The 16,242-nt window shown below is 45.2% G+C and overlaps 1 protein-coding gene and 1 long non-coding RNA gene across 2 annotated transcripts; one reads left to right on the top strand and one right to left on the bottom strand.

The window, feature by feature from the left end:
* Nucleotides 1-2,176: 2,176 nt before the first annotated feature.
* CAVIN3 (caveolae associated protein 3) lies at nucleotides 2,177-4,570 on the bottom strand. The gene is made up of 2 exons (XM_005578812.5): nucleotides 4,162-4,570; nucleotides 2,177-3,633 (listed from the first exon to the last, which is right to left on the bottom strand). Exons 1-2 carry the CDS (start codon nucleotides 4,543-4,545, stop codon nucleotides 3,226-3,228), a joined length of 792 nt encoding a protein of 263 aa, XP_005578869.3. The 5' UTR covers nucleotides 4,546-4,570; the 3' UTR covers nucleotides 2,177-3,225.
* Nucleotides 3,203-14,407, top strand: LOC141408482 (uncharacterized). The gene is made up of 3 exons (XR_012423443.1): nucleotides 3,203-3,766; nucleotides 8,023-8,129; nucleotides 10,732-14,407. It is a non-coding gene; the product is annotated as an uncharacterized lncRNA (long non-coding RNA).
* The last annotated feature ends 1,835 nt before the right edge of the window (nucleotides 14,408-16,242 follow it).

Here is a 16,242-nt window from a genome sequence, read left to right as displayed (position 1 = left end):
AGCCACCCTCCATGGAAGGACCCCTGCCCCCCACACCTTCTCTACCCCTAACTGTCCCCAACATATTGCTGGACAGGCTGACCTTGGGGTAATTAGACAAGGCACCAACTAGGACACTGGTTCCCCGACACTGACATCGTGTGGTCATAAGGAGCAAGGGCAGCAGAGATATGCAAAGGCTGAGAGATGGTGTGAGCCCCATAGTACTGCACAATCTCGAAAATGGGAAGACAACTAAAATTACTAATAATCAACTTCCCAACAGCATGGCAGGCAGGTGGGGGCTTAAACTCTTCTTATTGAATCCATGAAAATAAAAATGTGACACCACTTGAACTCAAGTGTCAAGGAGTAACTCATACATGTAACCCTGGTCCCAATATTAATCCCCAATGTCCTTATCTAAAGAACACCCCCACAAACCCTTATCTGTATCCTTAGTCTGTTTTCTTTTTCTTCAGAGCTCAAAACCAGAACACCCTTGTGGTTCATGTGTTTACTTGTTTTTATCTGGTTTACATGTTTACTTATTTATTACCTGTCTCTTCCTACTGGAATTTGACTCTATAGAGGTATGGATCTTGTCTTTTTTATGTGTCACTGTATCCTCAGATTTTATTTTATTTACTTTATTTGTTTATTATTTATTTTATTTTCTGAGACAGACTGTCACCCTCTTGCCCAGGGTGGAGTGCAGTGGTGCAATCTGCAGACTCTGCCCCCCAGACTTAATCAATTCTCATGCCTCAGCCTACCAAGTAGCTGAGACTACAGGTGTGCACCACCACACCTGGCTAACTACTTGTGTATTTTCAGTACAGACGGGGTTTCGCCATGTTGACCAGGCTGGTCTCAAACTCCTGGACTTAGGCAATCTGCCGGTCTCAGTCTCCCAGAGTGCTGGGATTACAGATGTGAGCCATCACGCCTGGTAGTATCCTTAGATTTAAAATAGTACCTGGAAGACCCTAAGAGTTCAGTAAGTACTTGTTGAATGAGTGGACAAATGAATTATATACCTGAAGCTTATGGAGCAAAAATGATACCTCAGCACTGCTATGCACTTGATTTATGTCACTTAATCTTTGCAACAGCCCAAGTAGGGGGCTATAATTATCTCATTTGATAGATAATAGAACAGAGAACCCAAACTACCCACCACTGAGCTCTACTGTCCCTCACCATTCCTGATTTCCATCTCACTATTTACCATTTCCAAGAACAATTCCTTATATATCTCCCACTTTTCCTCCTTCAGGTTGGGTCATGCCCCTTCCCCATTTGCTCTCAAAATAGCTTACATGTAACTATCATTCATTACAATTGGTGATGGTATCTCCCTCTAAATCCTGAGCTCCCTGAGGTGTTCATGAGACCTAGCATAGGGCCTCGAACAAAGTAGGTATTAAAAATGTTGTTATAAGATAGTGACTGAATGAAGGAGTATATGACCGTGCTCCTCATCCTTAACCACCCCAGTCCCACTTCTAGCTTTTTATTTTTTTCCTTCCTTTTTTTTTTTTTTTTTTTAAACATGGTCTCGCTCTGTAGCCCAGGCTGGAGTGCAATGGCTTACCTGCAACCTCTGCCTCCTGGGCTCGAGTGATCCTCCCACCTCAGCCCCCCAAGTAGCTGGGACTATGAGCACAAGTCACCACATCCAGCTAAATTTTGTATTTTATGTAGAAATGGGGTTTCATCAACTTGCCAAGGGTGGATTCGAGCTCCGGAGGTCAAGTCCTCCACCCACCTTGGCCTCCCAAAGTGCTAAGATTACAGGCATGAGCCACCGCGCCCAGCCCCTTCTTTGATATTCTTGCTTTACTGCTGCAGGGAACTCTCCTCAGCCCCTCAAGAAGGTCTACCCTGTGCCAGACACAGTACTTAGTGTGGGAAATACAGAAATGAATAAAACTGTCCCTACTGCAAGGGAGCCACAATCTAGTAGAGTGGAGTGGGGGCATAACCACAAACCCTCACAATCAGTGCAGTTAGCACTGGAAGTGTGCAAGTGGTGCTTTGAGAGAAGGAAGAGAAACACCTGGCCCTGAAACAGGTGTGCTTCTCTAAGTTTGGCAGGACAGCAGGGATGAGAGTGAGAGCACAGAGCTCAGTGTGACTCAATGGTAGCATGAGGGGAAGTGGTGAGAGATGAGGCTACAAAAATAGGCAGGGACCAGATCACAAAGGGTCTTTATTCTGAAGATAATGGGGAAGCACTGAAATATTTGAATCAAGACAATGATGTGATGAGATTGGCAGTTCAAACACTGGTCAAGTGAAAGTCCTGAAATAAGGCAGCCGCTGTATTAGAAAAGTGGACAGATTGCAGAGGTAAAATCAATAGAATAGCTGTTTCCATGTGGGAGGGGGATGAGAGAAAGTCCTTGAGCCAACAAGGACTCCCAAGTTTCTCTGTGGATGACGGTACCATTCATCGGTAAAGAAAACACAAGAGGGGGAAATATTCTGAACCATACCTAGTAGGGCCTGCCACATAGTAGGTGTTCAGTAAATGGCTATTGAATGAAATGGAATTTAAAAGATAGAAGATACTTGCTACTTTTGAAGTACTTTTCAACTGCAGCTCAAGACAGGGGTATGGGGTGTATGCAGCTGGTAGGGGAGGCCTAGGCATGAATGTCAGCCGAAAAGTACCCAGAGTAAAAAAAGGGCCAAGAAAGGAATACTGGAAAACCCAAGTTTTAGGAGGTGCTAAAGGAAGAAAAGACTAAGAGGAAAACCATTAGTTGACACTTAGTAAGCAACTACAGAAAGGACTGTACACGATGCTTTAAAAAAAAAATTGCAACTGTGTGTTCCCATGAGGAAAGTTTAAAGAGCAAGTGGTCAGAAGGATATTTCTATATGTCACTAGAGTCTAGAACCCAGGACTCCGTGGAAACTGGAGAAATCGTACAATGATTCCAGGTTCCAACATTTGTCTTATTCCTTGTAACTGCCTTCCCACATCCAACTGCTTCCCCATCCCTTCTCACGGAGTCTGGTTCGGGTGAAATTACTTTTATTGATGGTGAGGGCAAGCAGATGTGAGTGGCTGCACCTCTTTCAGAGGACACAGGACTGGGCTTAAGGAAGGGAGGGCCAGAGCGCCCGCCTTGGTGGATGCAGGATTCGCTCCTTATTAGGGCGTGAGTGCTACATTCTGAAAGGATTTATTTTAGGACAAGGCACAAGCACAGGGGAGACAGGCAACACCAGCCCTCAGGCTGCACTCTCTATTTGGAGCGGAACTTCTTTGGCAGCCCCGGGTCTCCTGGGATCTTCCTCGGTGTCCTGCGGAGGCTCTGGCTCCAGCACCAGCATGGGCTCCAGCTCAGGCTGGGCTTCCAGCTGGGCTTCAGCGCTCCGGCCAGGCCCAAGGCGAGGCGGCTTGACCGGGGTGGGCGGTGGCGCTGCAGGGCCTTTCCGGCCCGAAAGGGCCCTTCGGAGGCTCTGTACCTTCTGCAATCCGGTGCGCCGCAGCCGCTGGGCCCTGGACTCCACCGGCTCCTCGTCCGAGCTCTCTCCAACTTCGGCCTCCAGCTGCTCTGGGCCCAGCTCGGACTGGTCCTCCGGGCCCAAGGGCTCTGGTGCCTTCTGGAAAGCGCTGGCTGGGACTTCACCCTCCTCCTGCATATGACGGACACAGCACTGATCCTGGCAGCTCCTTACCCCCAGCAACCCGAAACTCACGCCTTAATTACACAAGGGAAACCTTTTAACTCTGCAGCCAGAGTCTGGGGGTAAAGGCAGGCGTGGGAAGGTAAGGGGAGGGAAAGCTGCGTGCGAACTGCAAAACTTTGTAAAGTAGGTGAGGCCTGGTGAGGGGCGAGAGGAGGATGGTGCCCACAGTCACGGAATGCCCTTTCAACCACCGTTATTTTAGGGATTGACTGGGACTTAGACCAAATTCTGCGGACGTGGCCTGAGCTAGAGCTGGGCGGGCTTGGATTGGCCAGGCGGGGCTCAGGCGTGAGAGGGAGGGATGGGGCTGGGTCTTGGGAAATGGGTGCGGCTCTGCGAGTCTGTTCCACAGCAACAGACCGCGAGAGGGGTCAGGAATGTGGGTGTGGTAGGTGGATGGAAGCGGGGAGCCCCCAGCTGGTGGCCCAAAGGCCGGCAAAGGCCCCGGACTGGGGACCATTTGAGGTCACTGACCTTGAAGAGCAGAACGTGGAGCTTCCCGCGCGCCACCAGCAGCCCATGGTTGGCCTCCAGCCGCTGCACCTGGGCTGCGCGGCGCACCGCGCGCTCTTGGGCGGCGTTGGCGTGCGAGCTTACGCGCTCCGCCTTGGCCAGCAGCTGCGCCAAGGTGTTGCTGGTGGTGTCGTGGCTGCGACTCAAAGCGCCCAGGCCGCTCTGGATGCGGCGCACGGACCCTGCCAGGCCTCCCTGCCTTCGAGCCAGGCCTCCCTGCCGCTCCCGCAGCGTCTCCAGCATGGAGGCCAGCTTCTCCAGCAGGGTCACCACCGTCACGGCGTGCACGGGACCCCCAGCCGGCGCCTCGGGCACAGGCCCCGGCTCCAACGCACTCTCCCTCATGATCCCTGACCGCTCAGCTCCGTCTGCCTGAAACCGCTGGCTGCACTACAGTCTGGGGCTGCCTTTCCCTGGCTCCTCCCCAGCTCCAGCTGTGACTCAGGCAGGCGGAGTTGGCCTTCTGGGGCAGCGGGAGGGCGCAAGGGCGTGGGGATGTCGGCAGCGGGGTCTCTTGAAAGCGTTTCGCCTTCCGCTGCCCCGCCCCGGGGTACTGGGAAGCATGTTGGCCCCAAATCGGCCCCCTGCAAACCCTCTCACTGTGAGTTTGAGTTACCCTCCTCCGCTCCAGTTCCCTGGTGTGCCTGTTTCTGGTCTCTCCACTGCAAAGGGCGAGTTACGGAAATTTTTATTTCATGCATAGTTTCTAGTGGGCGCAGAAACTATGTTGGCAAGGCAAGAGGGGCCTCAGTCGCCGTCCACTTTCGGCCTCCCACACCGCTGAAGATTGTATTTTCGTGGCTCCCAGGCTGACACAGGCGACAGGGAGGCCCTGGAACATTCTGCTTACGGATCGCGAACTGTCAAGGCCCGAGGCTCCGCTTTGTGACTGGACAGGCTGCTCATTGTGGGCTGGCGGGCGGGGCATCCTCTGGTGTTTCCCTAATAGTCATCACCAGGGTTTAGCCGCAGGCTTCGTTTCCTGCTTCTCTATTTCGTCCTCTTGGGTAGAATTATCCTGTTTCTTTTCTCTAGCCCTCTGCCCTCTCCTTCTTTAAATCTCAGCCGCCCCTCGCTCCAGCACCCAAGCTTGGGGGATAAGCAGGACACCTCCTCACCTCTTCTTTTAAAACCCTTAAAAGGGTTAGAGTGAGCACTGGTCTTTGCTTTGATAGAGGTTACTTGGGCTCCTGCCTGACTTTCTTTTTTTTTTTTTTTTTTTTTTTTTTTGGTTTGTTTCTTGTGTTCTGTGGAATGCGGAGAGTAAAGATAAATTGCTGCTACAGCCGGGCGCGGTGGCTCAAGCCTGTAATCCCAGCACTTTGGGAGGCTGAGACGGGCGGATCACGAGGTCAGGCGATCGAGACCATCCTGGCTAACATGGTGAAACCCCGTCTCTACTAAAAAAAAAAACTAGCCGGGCGAGGTGGCGGGCGCCTGCAGTCCCAGCTACTCGGGAGGCTGAGGCAGGAGAATGGCGTGAACCCGGGAGGCCGAGCTTGCAGTGAGCTGAGATCCGGCCACTGCACTCCAGCCTGGGCGACAGAGCGACAGAGCGAGACTCCATCTCAAAAAAAAAAAAAATTGCTGCTACAGAGAGGGAGAGGGTGGGCGTGGAGGATCCAGTTAATGATGTGGATTGTGAATTTCTAATGTCAGCAGTTCGAAAAATCCCATGCCTTAGCCGGACGCCATGGCTCACGCCTGTAATTCCAGCATTTTGGGAGGGCGAGGGGTGAGGATCACGTGAGGCAAGGAGTTCGAGACCAGCCTAGGCAACATGGCAAAACCCCGTCTCTACTAAAAATACAGAAATTAGCAGGGCGTTGTGACACATGCCTGTAATCCCAGCTACTCAGGAGGGCTGAGGCAGGAGAATCGTTTGAACCTGGGAGGCAGAGGTTGCAGTGAGCCGAGATCGCTCCACTGCTCTACAGCCTGGAGAACAGAGCAAGACTCCATCTCAAAAAAAAAGGAAAAAAAGAAAGAAAAAAGAAAAGAAAATCCCATGCCTTGTTTGTAGCAATACTTGGCAAACCGTCTCACAAATGCAAGTAATCCATTAATCCTAATGATCTCTCTCCCTCTTCCTCTTCTCACTGAACCTGTGAGGGCCACTTGATAACAACTGTGGAAGAAACTTGTGTCACTCTGGAAATAGTTACATGGGCCTAAAGTGCCACAGACAGTGGGCAGCTAACACCAGAAATCTGGTGATGCTAAGTTGATGGCTGGCTTCTACCAGGCCGTAAGCCTAAGTGCCCCCCCACCCCCGCCCGGCTTAATACAAGAGAAAATAAACTCTCTTGGGAATCTGATGGGAATCACCAATCACCATCTCTTCCAGTGAAACTACATTTACCCAGAGAGATCCATCAGGGATGTACCAGTTAAAATGCTTTCAGACTGAGGGAACAAAAACTCATTTCAAACAGTACTTAGTAACAGGAAACTCAATTCAAATATAACTGAAAAAGACCATTGGTAGAGTGGTGATTAAGTGTGAGTCATTCACAGCTCCAAATCTGGTTCTCTGCAGTTCTCTCAACTGCTCAACTATGAGCCCCATCCCGCACCTCTCACACTCCCCTATGTCCCCCACACACCCCCTACCCCTGTGTATGTGCCCACATACACACAGGTGTCAGCTTCATTCCAGGCCTCACAACTCTGCACAAGATCTAAAAGAAAAAGGGGACTATCTTAAATATTAGGACATTTATTTTCCAGAAGCCTCCCAGAATTTTTACACTTGCCTTCCATTGGGTTACATGGCTTTTCCAAATCCATATTCTATGGCTACAAAAATGACATGCATTGATAGGTTTAGATGTATGTTCCCTAACCAATCTCTGACAAGAAATCTAATAATTGCCTTTTGACAAGTTAGATCAATTCTGAAGTAGAGTAGATTCAGCTTTTCCAGGAGTATTAGGGTGGTATGGAAGGAAAAGTGGGTATCTGTACAAAAATCTGGGTACTACTAGGAATGGATATTAAATTACAGGAAGCCTATGAAAGAATCACCAGCCTTGATGAGTGGGGCCAAAGAAGTTCAGTGCATTTGGAAGTAAGAAGTACTTGGATAGATACTTGGATAGATTTGGATAGTTTTTGTTTGTTTGTTTGTTTGTTTGTTTGTTTGTTTTGAGACCAAGTCTCGCTCTGCCGCCCAGGCTGGAGTGCAAAGGTGCGATCTTGGATCACTGCAACCTCCACCTCCCGGGTTCAAGCAATTCCCCTGCCTCAGCCTCCTGAGTAGCTGGGATTACAGGCACGTGTGACCAGGCCCAACTAATTTTTGTATTTTTAGTAGAGACGGGATTTCACCATGTTGGTCAGGCTCATCTTGAATTCCTGACCCCGTGATCCACCCATCTCGGCCTCCCAAAGTGCTGGGATTACAGGTGTAAGCCACCACACCCAGCGTAGATAGATATTTTTTTAAAACCTGGTAACGAAGTGGCATTGTTGTCTGGAGTAAATACCCGAGATTTGTTGTCTCACAGCTATGGAAAAGTAGGACATGGACACACAAAGAGCTTGAGGTTCAGCGCAGAAGTTGAACAGACAAAAGAAAAAGAAGAGCTCTCTGCAGCAGAGATGGGTCCCAGAGAAATGGGTTACTGGTTCCGCAGTGGAATGCAAGGGATTTTATAGGTGACTTTAAGGAGGCAGTGTGTCATTTATATAGGGCACAAAAGATTGGTTGGACCAGGTGTGCCATTTGCATAGAGCACGAAAAACTGGTTAGGGCTAGGTATGCCATTTGTATAGGGCACAAAAAGATGACCATCCCCACCCTAATCTTTTATTTTGCAGATGGGTTCTCTACCTGGCCAGTACCATGTTGCCTGTTTCTTTTCTGTACATGTGGTGACAAAGAAAAGGGAAGATGAGCCTCCATGTTGAACATACCTGGCCCCCAGGTAACCCTTTTCTATTGATACAGATGCCGGCATTCACTCCTGCAAGCTTCCAACTTGCTTATCTATGTTTGCAGCTTGATTTTTCAGGCTGTTCTTTGTTAGAAAATAAATGATTTAGGGGCTGTTTTTTGTTAAAAGGGAAATTCTGCTGAGGACTCTTTTACCCTCACTATCTGCCTAAATAATTTTTTTCCATCTCCTGTAGCACTAACTCCCTCTCTGGGTATATGGAACAAGGACGACCTTAAACTTAACAATAGAACCAATGATGGTTCTACCGGTCTCCCCAAAGCCCCAAGTTTAAAAGCCATATGAACTGGCTGATAGTGGAAAATGGAAGCCCATGAGGTAAGTAAAAATAACTTGGGGCCAGCTAGAAGAATGCCTGAGTCAATAAAGCAGAGATTGATAGAAATTGTAGTAGAGTGACCTTGATTATAGAGTATCAAAGGAAGAGCTGTATTACAGTTTCCAAAAAGGGTAAGAAAAGAAGAAAACAAAGATGTAGAATGATGCCCTCTGTTCAAAAATAAATTTAGGAACCTTAAAATTTTAAAGGGTTTATTTGAGCTAAGAACAATTCATAAATTAGGCAGCACTCGAGGCCAAAAGAAGTTTAGAGAGCTCAGCTGTAGCAGTGTGGGCAGTGAGCTTTTATAGGCTGAACATGGAAGTAAGACAAAGAAAATATATTTGATTCATTAATACAGAAATTCCTTAGTTAGAGGTTAGCTGGTGGTTTCTGATTGGTAAGGTCCCTAGTTTTCTTTTACTTTTTACATTGGGCTTTGGTTTGCTTATGTAGGAATCAAATGTGGTGGAGCCATCTCAGCCTGAGGGCCTCCCAATTGAAAATCTTTTTAACACCTCTAAGGCAGTCGTCTTAAAAATTTCTATTCTCAGCCAGGTGCAGTGGCTCGCACCTGTCATCCCAGCACTTTGGGAGGCCAGGGCGGGCGGATCACCTGAGGTCAGGAGTTTGAGACCAGCCTGACCAACATGGAGAAACCCTGTCTCTACTAAAAATACAAAATTAGCCAGAGATGGTGGCACATGCCTGCAATCCCAGCTACTCGGGAGGCTGAGGTGGGAGAATTGCTTGAACCTGGGAGGTAGAGGTTGTGGTGAGCCAAGATTTCACCATTGCACTCCAACCTGGGCAAAAGAGTGAAATGCTGCCTCAAAAAAAAAAAAAAAAAAAAAAAAAAAAAAAAAAAATTCTATTCTGTAAACTAGAGGTGTGGCTGGTGGCATCTACTCTCTCATACCCCATGGTATGGACATGAAAAGCAGAAGCTTATTGTCACAGGTTGCTTGTGTCCCCAAAAAGATATATTTAAGTCCTAACCCCTGGTGCCTATGAATATGACCTTACTTCGAAATAGAGTCTTGCAAATATAATTAAGATGAGGCCATAATGAAGTAGAATAGGCCCTTAATCCAATACGACTGGTGTCCTTATAAGAGAGGGAAGAGATATACAGGGAGAACACCATGTGACGACAGAGGCAGAGATGAGAGTTATGCTGCCACAAACCAAGGAATGTCCCAGAAACCAAAAGAGGCAAGGGAGGATCCTTCCCTAGGAGCTTCAGAAGGAACATGTGCCTGCCAACACCTTGATTTCAGGCTTCTGCCCTCCAAAACCATGATAGAATAAGTTTCTGGGGTTTTTGGTGGTGGTGGTGGTGGTGGTGGTGGTGTTTGAGACAGAGTCTCACTCTTGTCACCCAGACTGCAGTGCAATGGCATGATCTCGGCTCACTGCAACCTCCACCTCCCGAGTTTGAGTGATTCTCCTGCCTCAGCCTCCTGAAGAGCTGGGACTACAGGTGCTCACTACCACACCCAGCTAGTTTTTGTATTTGTAGTAAAGACGAGATGGGGTTTCACCATGTTGACCAGGCTGATCTCAAACTCCTGACCTCCAGTGATCCACCTGCCTCGGCCTCCCAAAATGCTAGGATTACAGGTATAAGCCACCACACCTGGCAAATTTCTGTTGTTTTAAGCCACCTAGTTTGTGACTTTTTTTGTTTTGGTAGCTCTGGAAAACTAATAACAACTTTGATTAATCAACATCAGTATTACAGTATCTCATTACCCAGGATGCCCCTGCAAATGACTTCTCCAATTATGTGAAAGTATTAGATTCTCTGTAGGAAATGTTAATAAAACCTGAACACTCCCAGTAGAACATAGACAATTAAACCAGTAGTTGGCCAGATATCTTGCAACAATTAGTGGAATACTATGGCAGTTGAGCTAACAACTGCTTTAAAAAACTAAAAGGTATTACCCATACTGCTTGTCAAGGGTTCCATTTATATACTGGCCCACCCCGTCCCCAGAGCACAGCATACTATGACGAAGAGTTGGCTGTACTAAGGAGAAAAAAATCCACTACACCCTTCATTAGACCTGGGGCTGCCTGAAATATATCTACCTAACAAACATCTGCTTAAGGGTGGCCCTCTGTCTCTACCTATTCAAGAACAACTTGGTGCTCCTTTTACTTTAAGGAAATCTCTGAAAAAGACAGATCAGATTGTAGTGTCTTAGATGGTATCATTCTGCATCTTTGTTTTCGTTCTTCTTTCAGTTGCCTGGTGCCCCACTATATGAAGTTGCCAAGATCCCCTAAAAACAAAAGTGACAAAGGCACTACCGTTCTTAACATCATACCCAAGAGGATGAGTCTGTGCCACTGGGTTCAGAGAGCATCCACCAGAAATCCAGCACACAGGGATTACCTAGAATAGTAGTGCTTAAACTCACTCACGACAGGTAGTGAAACACGTGTAACACCTCCTGCTGCAACAAAGAAGAGGGAGGTGTTACAGTCAGCAAATGCTTCACCTTGGAATTTTCACACACTCTGTATCTTGGGTCATCCAAAAGGCTGCATACTTTCAATAGGATTGAGAGGAGCCTCGGTGACTAACACTGGCAAGAAGCCACAGTATGGTCAATTCTAGCCTTTGGGTCCTATGATTCAGAAAGAAAAATGAGACCATGGAGTCTCTGTGATTTCTACCTCTTCCACCAAGATGATTCGTCAAGGAGGGAGGGGAGCAGATCCTATAAGGGAAAATATAGCATAAGTATTTAGGATGTTTGACTAAGGAATGCTTTTAGCAGCTGAGAATTACACTGCTTTTGAAAAACAATTGCTGGCTGATTACTGGAGGGGAGTAACAGTGCTAGTGAAGAGACTCAACAGAGGTCGGTGAGTGGTTTTGTGAGTTGGAACCCTTTGTCTCACATAGCAATGTAACTTAACAGTCTTTGATTATTAAGTAGAAAAATCAAAATCTAAGAAAGGATGAGAGATATCTATGTGAGCTCATTATAAAAGACATATCCCTGACCAGGACCCTCACTTTCATTTGCCCGGAAAAACTGATGCATCCTCTGGGCACTAACCTTTAAATCAAAAGTAACAATGTGAGGCACAGATAGAACCACTCATTTAACAGGCAGTGGGCCTCAGTAGACAGGCACCACCTTCCACCCTTTGTCATAGACATCCTGTCTACGGAAGAGGTAAGGTTATTCCACACAATGAGGGAGCTCTGTGTCACTGGCAGTTACAATAGCTATAAGTTTGAGGCATCAGGAAGTGAATTTGTACTGACTCCAGAAATTAAAATATCCAAATGGATGGAAGATCTTGGAATGGTATATTATGACCAGTAGGCTTAGGGATGCCTTTTATAGCAAGAATCAGGCACATTATTCACTCAAATGACTATTTTTGTATCTCATATTTTAGTGTGTTGAATAGTGTCTTAGTCCATTTTCCGTTGCTATAAACTGAATACCATGGGCTGGGTAATTTATGAAGAACAGAGATTTATTTAGCTCATGGTTCTGGAGGCTGGGAAGTCTGACAGCTTGGTGCTGGCATCTGGTGAAAGCCTTTTTGCTTCATCATAGCATGGTGAAGGCATCATATGGCGAGAGGACAGGAGTGTGCATGTCAGCTCAGGCCTCTTCTTCTTATAAAGCCACCAGTCCTATTTTGGGAACCCCACCGTGTTGACTTTATCTAATCCTAAGTACCTCCCAAAGGCCCCACTTCCAATCAACATATGAATTTGGAGATTAAGTTTCCACCACATGAAATTTGGTGGACACATTTAAACAATAGCAAATAGTGTCCCCCCAAAAGATATGTCTAAGCCCTAACCCCTAGTACCTGTGAATATGACCTTTGCAGATATAACTATATCTTTGCAGATATAATTAAGTTAAGGATCTTGAGATGAGAGCATTCTAAATCAAATGCCTGGTGTACTTATAAGTAGAGGAGAAGCCACAGAGACACAAAAAAGATAATACTATGAAAATGAAGGAAGAGATTGGAGGGCAGCCACAAGCCAAGGAATACCAAGGATCAGAAACTAAGAGAGAGGCATAGAGTGGATTCTCCCTCAGAACCTTCCAGAGTGAGTGGCTCTACCATACTGATATTGTACTTCTGCCTTCTTGGGCTTTGACAAAATACACTTCTGTTGTTTTAAACCATTTAATTTGTGGTAACTTGTTATGGCAGACCTAGAAAACTAGAACATATATAGACACCTACCAAAAAGATTAGGGATAGAAAAAACAATTTAAAAGCAAGTAAATCCATCAATATGTCATGGATGTTTGTTTTGGCCAAGGCACACTGGGTGCATCAGAGCACTAGACACCTGAGATGAGAACTAGGTTGGCTGAAGTTCACATTTTGAATATGTAATTACTGCTGGAGCCAATTGTCAGGATGTAGGAGTTTGGGCTCCTTCAGCAAAAATGCCCTGGGACATTCCAAGACGCAAAAAAAAAAAAAAGTCTGGAACTACTAAATAGACTCTATTGAATCTCTTTCTGTAATCTGAGGAATTCAATGGGCTCTGCCAGCAGGGAAGCCTTGCCTGGGTTTGAGTTTGCTTTCTTAGGCAAATCACTGAGAAGCCACCATCAAAGGACTGCAGCCCTCCACCTTGAGCTAATATGGTATTTCTCAACTAAAGCCTCTAATCCAGGAATATATTTTACCACCCATATGATAAAGGACAGGGCAGATCGTTGGGGGATGATGTGCCCTACCTCTCACCTGGATTGAGAGAGATAGAATAAACCACTGAGGAGGGGCTTGGCCATAATTCCATGGTCAGTAATTCCAGATGGGTAGTCACTTGCAGACTATTGTATATAACTAGAGCCCTGCAATTACTTTTATCTTAGCACAGACATCCCCCTTTGTATTTGGTACTGAGTCCAAGGAAAAAGAAGTCATTTTTAGCCATCCAGTATCTACCACAACTGGGAAATAATTTAATTTTTATAAGATTTAGGCACTATATTAGTTAAATGGTATTTACTATGAGATTTTGTTTGAAGAATAACTATCATTTGTTTACTGTCTAAAGAATAGATAGTTGCTAATCAATTCAACAAAGGAAGGGAAAGAAGTGAGTCTACCCTAGGCAAAGAACAGCATTTTCTCTTCCACCCCATGCCACTTTAGGGCAATTGACATGGTTTAGCACTATCGCACAACACAATTTACCCTACCAAATGTTTCTCATCTTCTTTGGATTCCGTGGATTTTAGAAGCAGGACAGAAAACTGCTCAGAACCAGACCATATGTACAACAATCCATTTACTAAGCCAGCCAGGGAGGGCAGTAGAGAAGAAAGAGTTAAAATGTTTTAATAGGTCTAAAAGCTTACTCACTTAATCAAAAGGTGAGAATGATTCCTGAGACTAGTAGACTTGTTCTTAAGAATGGTACTTCAACTTTTTGGCATTGAGACCCCCATCTGGTTAAGTGTGATCATATCACAATAATCCATTGAGTCGCCCAGAGATAGTATACTGTGCAAAATCAATATACTGCCTGCTATTCAACTTGCCTGTCTGTAGGAACTGCAGCTTAATCACGACTCCTTTTTATTGTGTGGATTTGGATGAAGGAAATATTAATTGTCATAGGTAGGATTAGGGTTTAAGATACTCTTTTTGTCACCAAGTGGCATTTAAGTCACATAATGAATGGACTAAAGAGCAGTAAGCAAGGCATTCCTGCCCGTAAAGAATGCAGAAGACTGCTGTAGTGCCTGGACCTGGCAAAAGAGACTAGAAGGGAAGAACTGACCTTGGAGTCAGGTCTCCAACCACGTAGATCAGTCAGAGATTGATTTGGTTGGGAAGCTAATGTAGGAGGAGGAGTGCTGTAAGTAGCTGAAACCATGTAATTGATGTGGGCTAAAGATGATTTAGACAACGAAGAAAGAAAGAGAAGGAAGAAAGGAAGGAAGGGAGGGAGGTGAGCAAGGAGAGGAAGGAGAGACAGAAAAGAGAAGAAAAAGAAAAGAAAGAAAGAAAATTACTCATATATACTTCCACACGAAAACTTATAAAATATATTGAGGCGACCATATACTTATACAGCTCCATCTATAATGGGAAAATTTAGGAGACAGAAAATCATGGTGTTTGGATTGTACTGTACTTTCAAAGGCTGAAACGTGAATCCTCAAAGGAAAAATAGAAATTACTCTTGAACTTGTTGGGATTTGAAGTTTCCTCAGGAAATCAGATTAGAGGACTACCTGGTGAAGCCTGGAGGACCTATCAAAAAAAAAGGAAGCTTGGATCTTTGCAAGGTTAGAAGAACAAATGGGATCCAGAAAAAAGACTGGTCATATTCAGTGGCTAAGAGCATTGGAGAAGGCCTGTGGAATCTCAGCAGGTCAGGTCCATGACTCATGAGTAGACACCTGTGTTTCTACTGCCTGGTGCCATAATCATAAACAATGTGAGCAGGGGCAAATAAGATCCTAGTTCAGTACTATTCACTATAAATATAATGTGTGTAAGTTAAAATTTTCCAGTAGCCATATTTAAAAAAATTTTTAATGAAATTAACTTTTAAAAAATATTTTATTTAACTCAATATATCCATCATATTGCCATTTTAATATGTAATCATATTTTTAAGTATTAATTACACATTTTACATTCTTTTAGGTCTCTGAAATCTGATGTATATTTTATATTTATAGAACATCTCAATTTGCATATTCAATGTTCATTAGAAATGATGGCTCTCTGTTTAGACTTTGATAAAAGAAAAACTTCAGCCAAATTAAGTTTAAAGGAGTTTAATTGAGCAATGAATGATTTGCAAATTAGGCAGGTGCCAGAATCACAGCAGATTCACAGAGACTCTAGGGGTGCCTCGTGGTCAGAAAAAAACTTATACACAAAAAGGGTAAAGTGACATACAGGAATCAGAAGTGAGGTACAGAACCAGTGAGATTGGTTACAGCTCGACATTTGCCTTATTTTAATGCCATTTGAATATTCAGTAGTCTATGAGTGGTTGAAGTATGGCCCCTGCGATTAGCCAACACTCAGCTATTGTTACAGGTGCACACCACTAAGTTAGGTTTTCAATTTTATCTGACTATTAAGCTAGGTTACAGTTCATCTACAAAGACTCAAATATAGAAGTACAGAGTCCTTCTCAGGCCATATTTAGTTTGCTTAACAACTTCATAAAATGAAAAAGTAGATTTACATACCCAAGTTGTTCCAATATACTTAAAAGTTTCCAATAACTGAATCAAGTATACGTTTTTAAATTTAAATTTAAACTAATTAAAATTGAATTATGTGGGATATGGGATGAGAGAGAAAATCAAGAGTTAATCTCTGCAGGAATCTGGGCCTAAGGTTCCCTTATTTGACTGATGTTTGTATTTTCTTATTTTGGTAAAAATTGACTCCCGTGTAGATAGTAGAGTGACAGAGGAGGAGCCCAATCCCACATAGATATAAAAGGTGGAAGCCGGCACGGTGTCTCATGCCTATAATCCCAGTACTTCGGGAAGCCAAGGAAGGTGGATCACCTAAGGTCAGGAGTTCAAGACCAGCCTGGTCAACATGGTGAAACCCTGTCTCTACAAAAACACAAAAGTTAACTGGTCATGATAGCAAGTGCCTGTAATCCCAGCTCCTCAGGAGGCTGAGGTGGGAAAATCACCTGAACCCAGGAGACAGAGGTTGCAGTGAGCAGAGATCATACCATTGCACTCCAGCCTGGGCAACAAAGTA

This window comes from Macaca fascicularis, chromosome 14, assembly GCF_037993035.2.
Source record: "Macaca fascicularis isolate 582-1 chromosome 14, T2T-MFA8v1.1".
In the NCBI taxonomy this organism is placed as follows: Eukaryota; Metazoa; Chordata; class Mammalia; order Primates; family Cercopithecidae; genus Macaca; species Macaca fascicularis.
The sequence above is the reverse complement of the archived record's forward strand: the minus strand, read 5'-3'. Positions and strand labels throughout refer to the sequence as shown.

Bases quoted from the DNA above. Each gene is read 5' to 3' on its own strand.
- CAVIN3 (XM_005578812.5), bottom strand. From the start codon at position 4,545: ATGAGGGAGAGTGCGTTGGAGCCGGGGCCTGTGCCCGAGGCGCCGGCT. The intron at 3,634-4,161 runs GTCAGTGACCTC...CGTCATATGCAG, and splicing joins TCCACGTTCTGCTCTTCAAG to GAGGAGGGTGAAGTCCCAGC.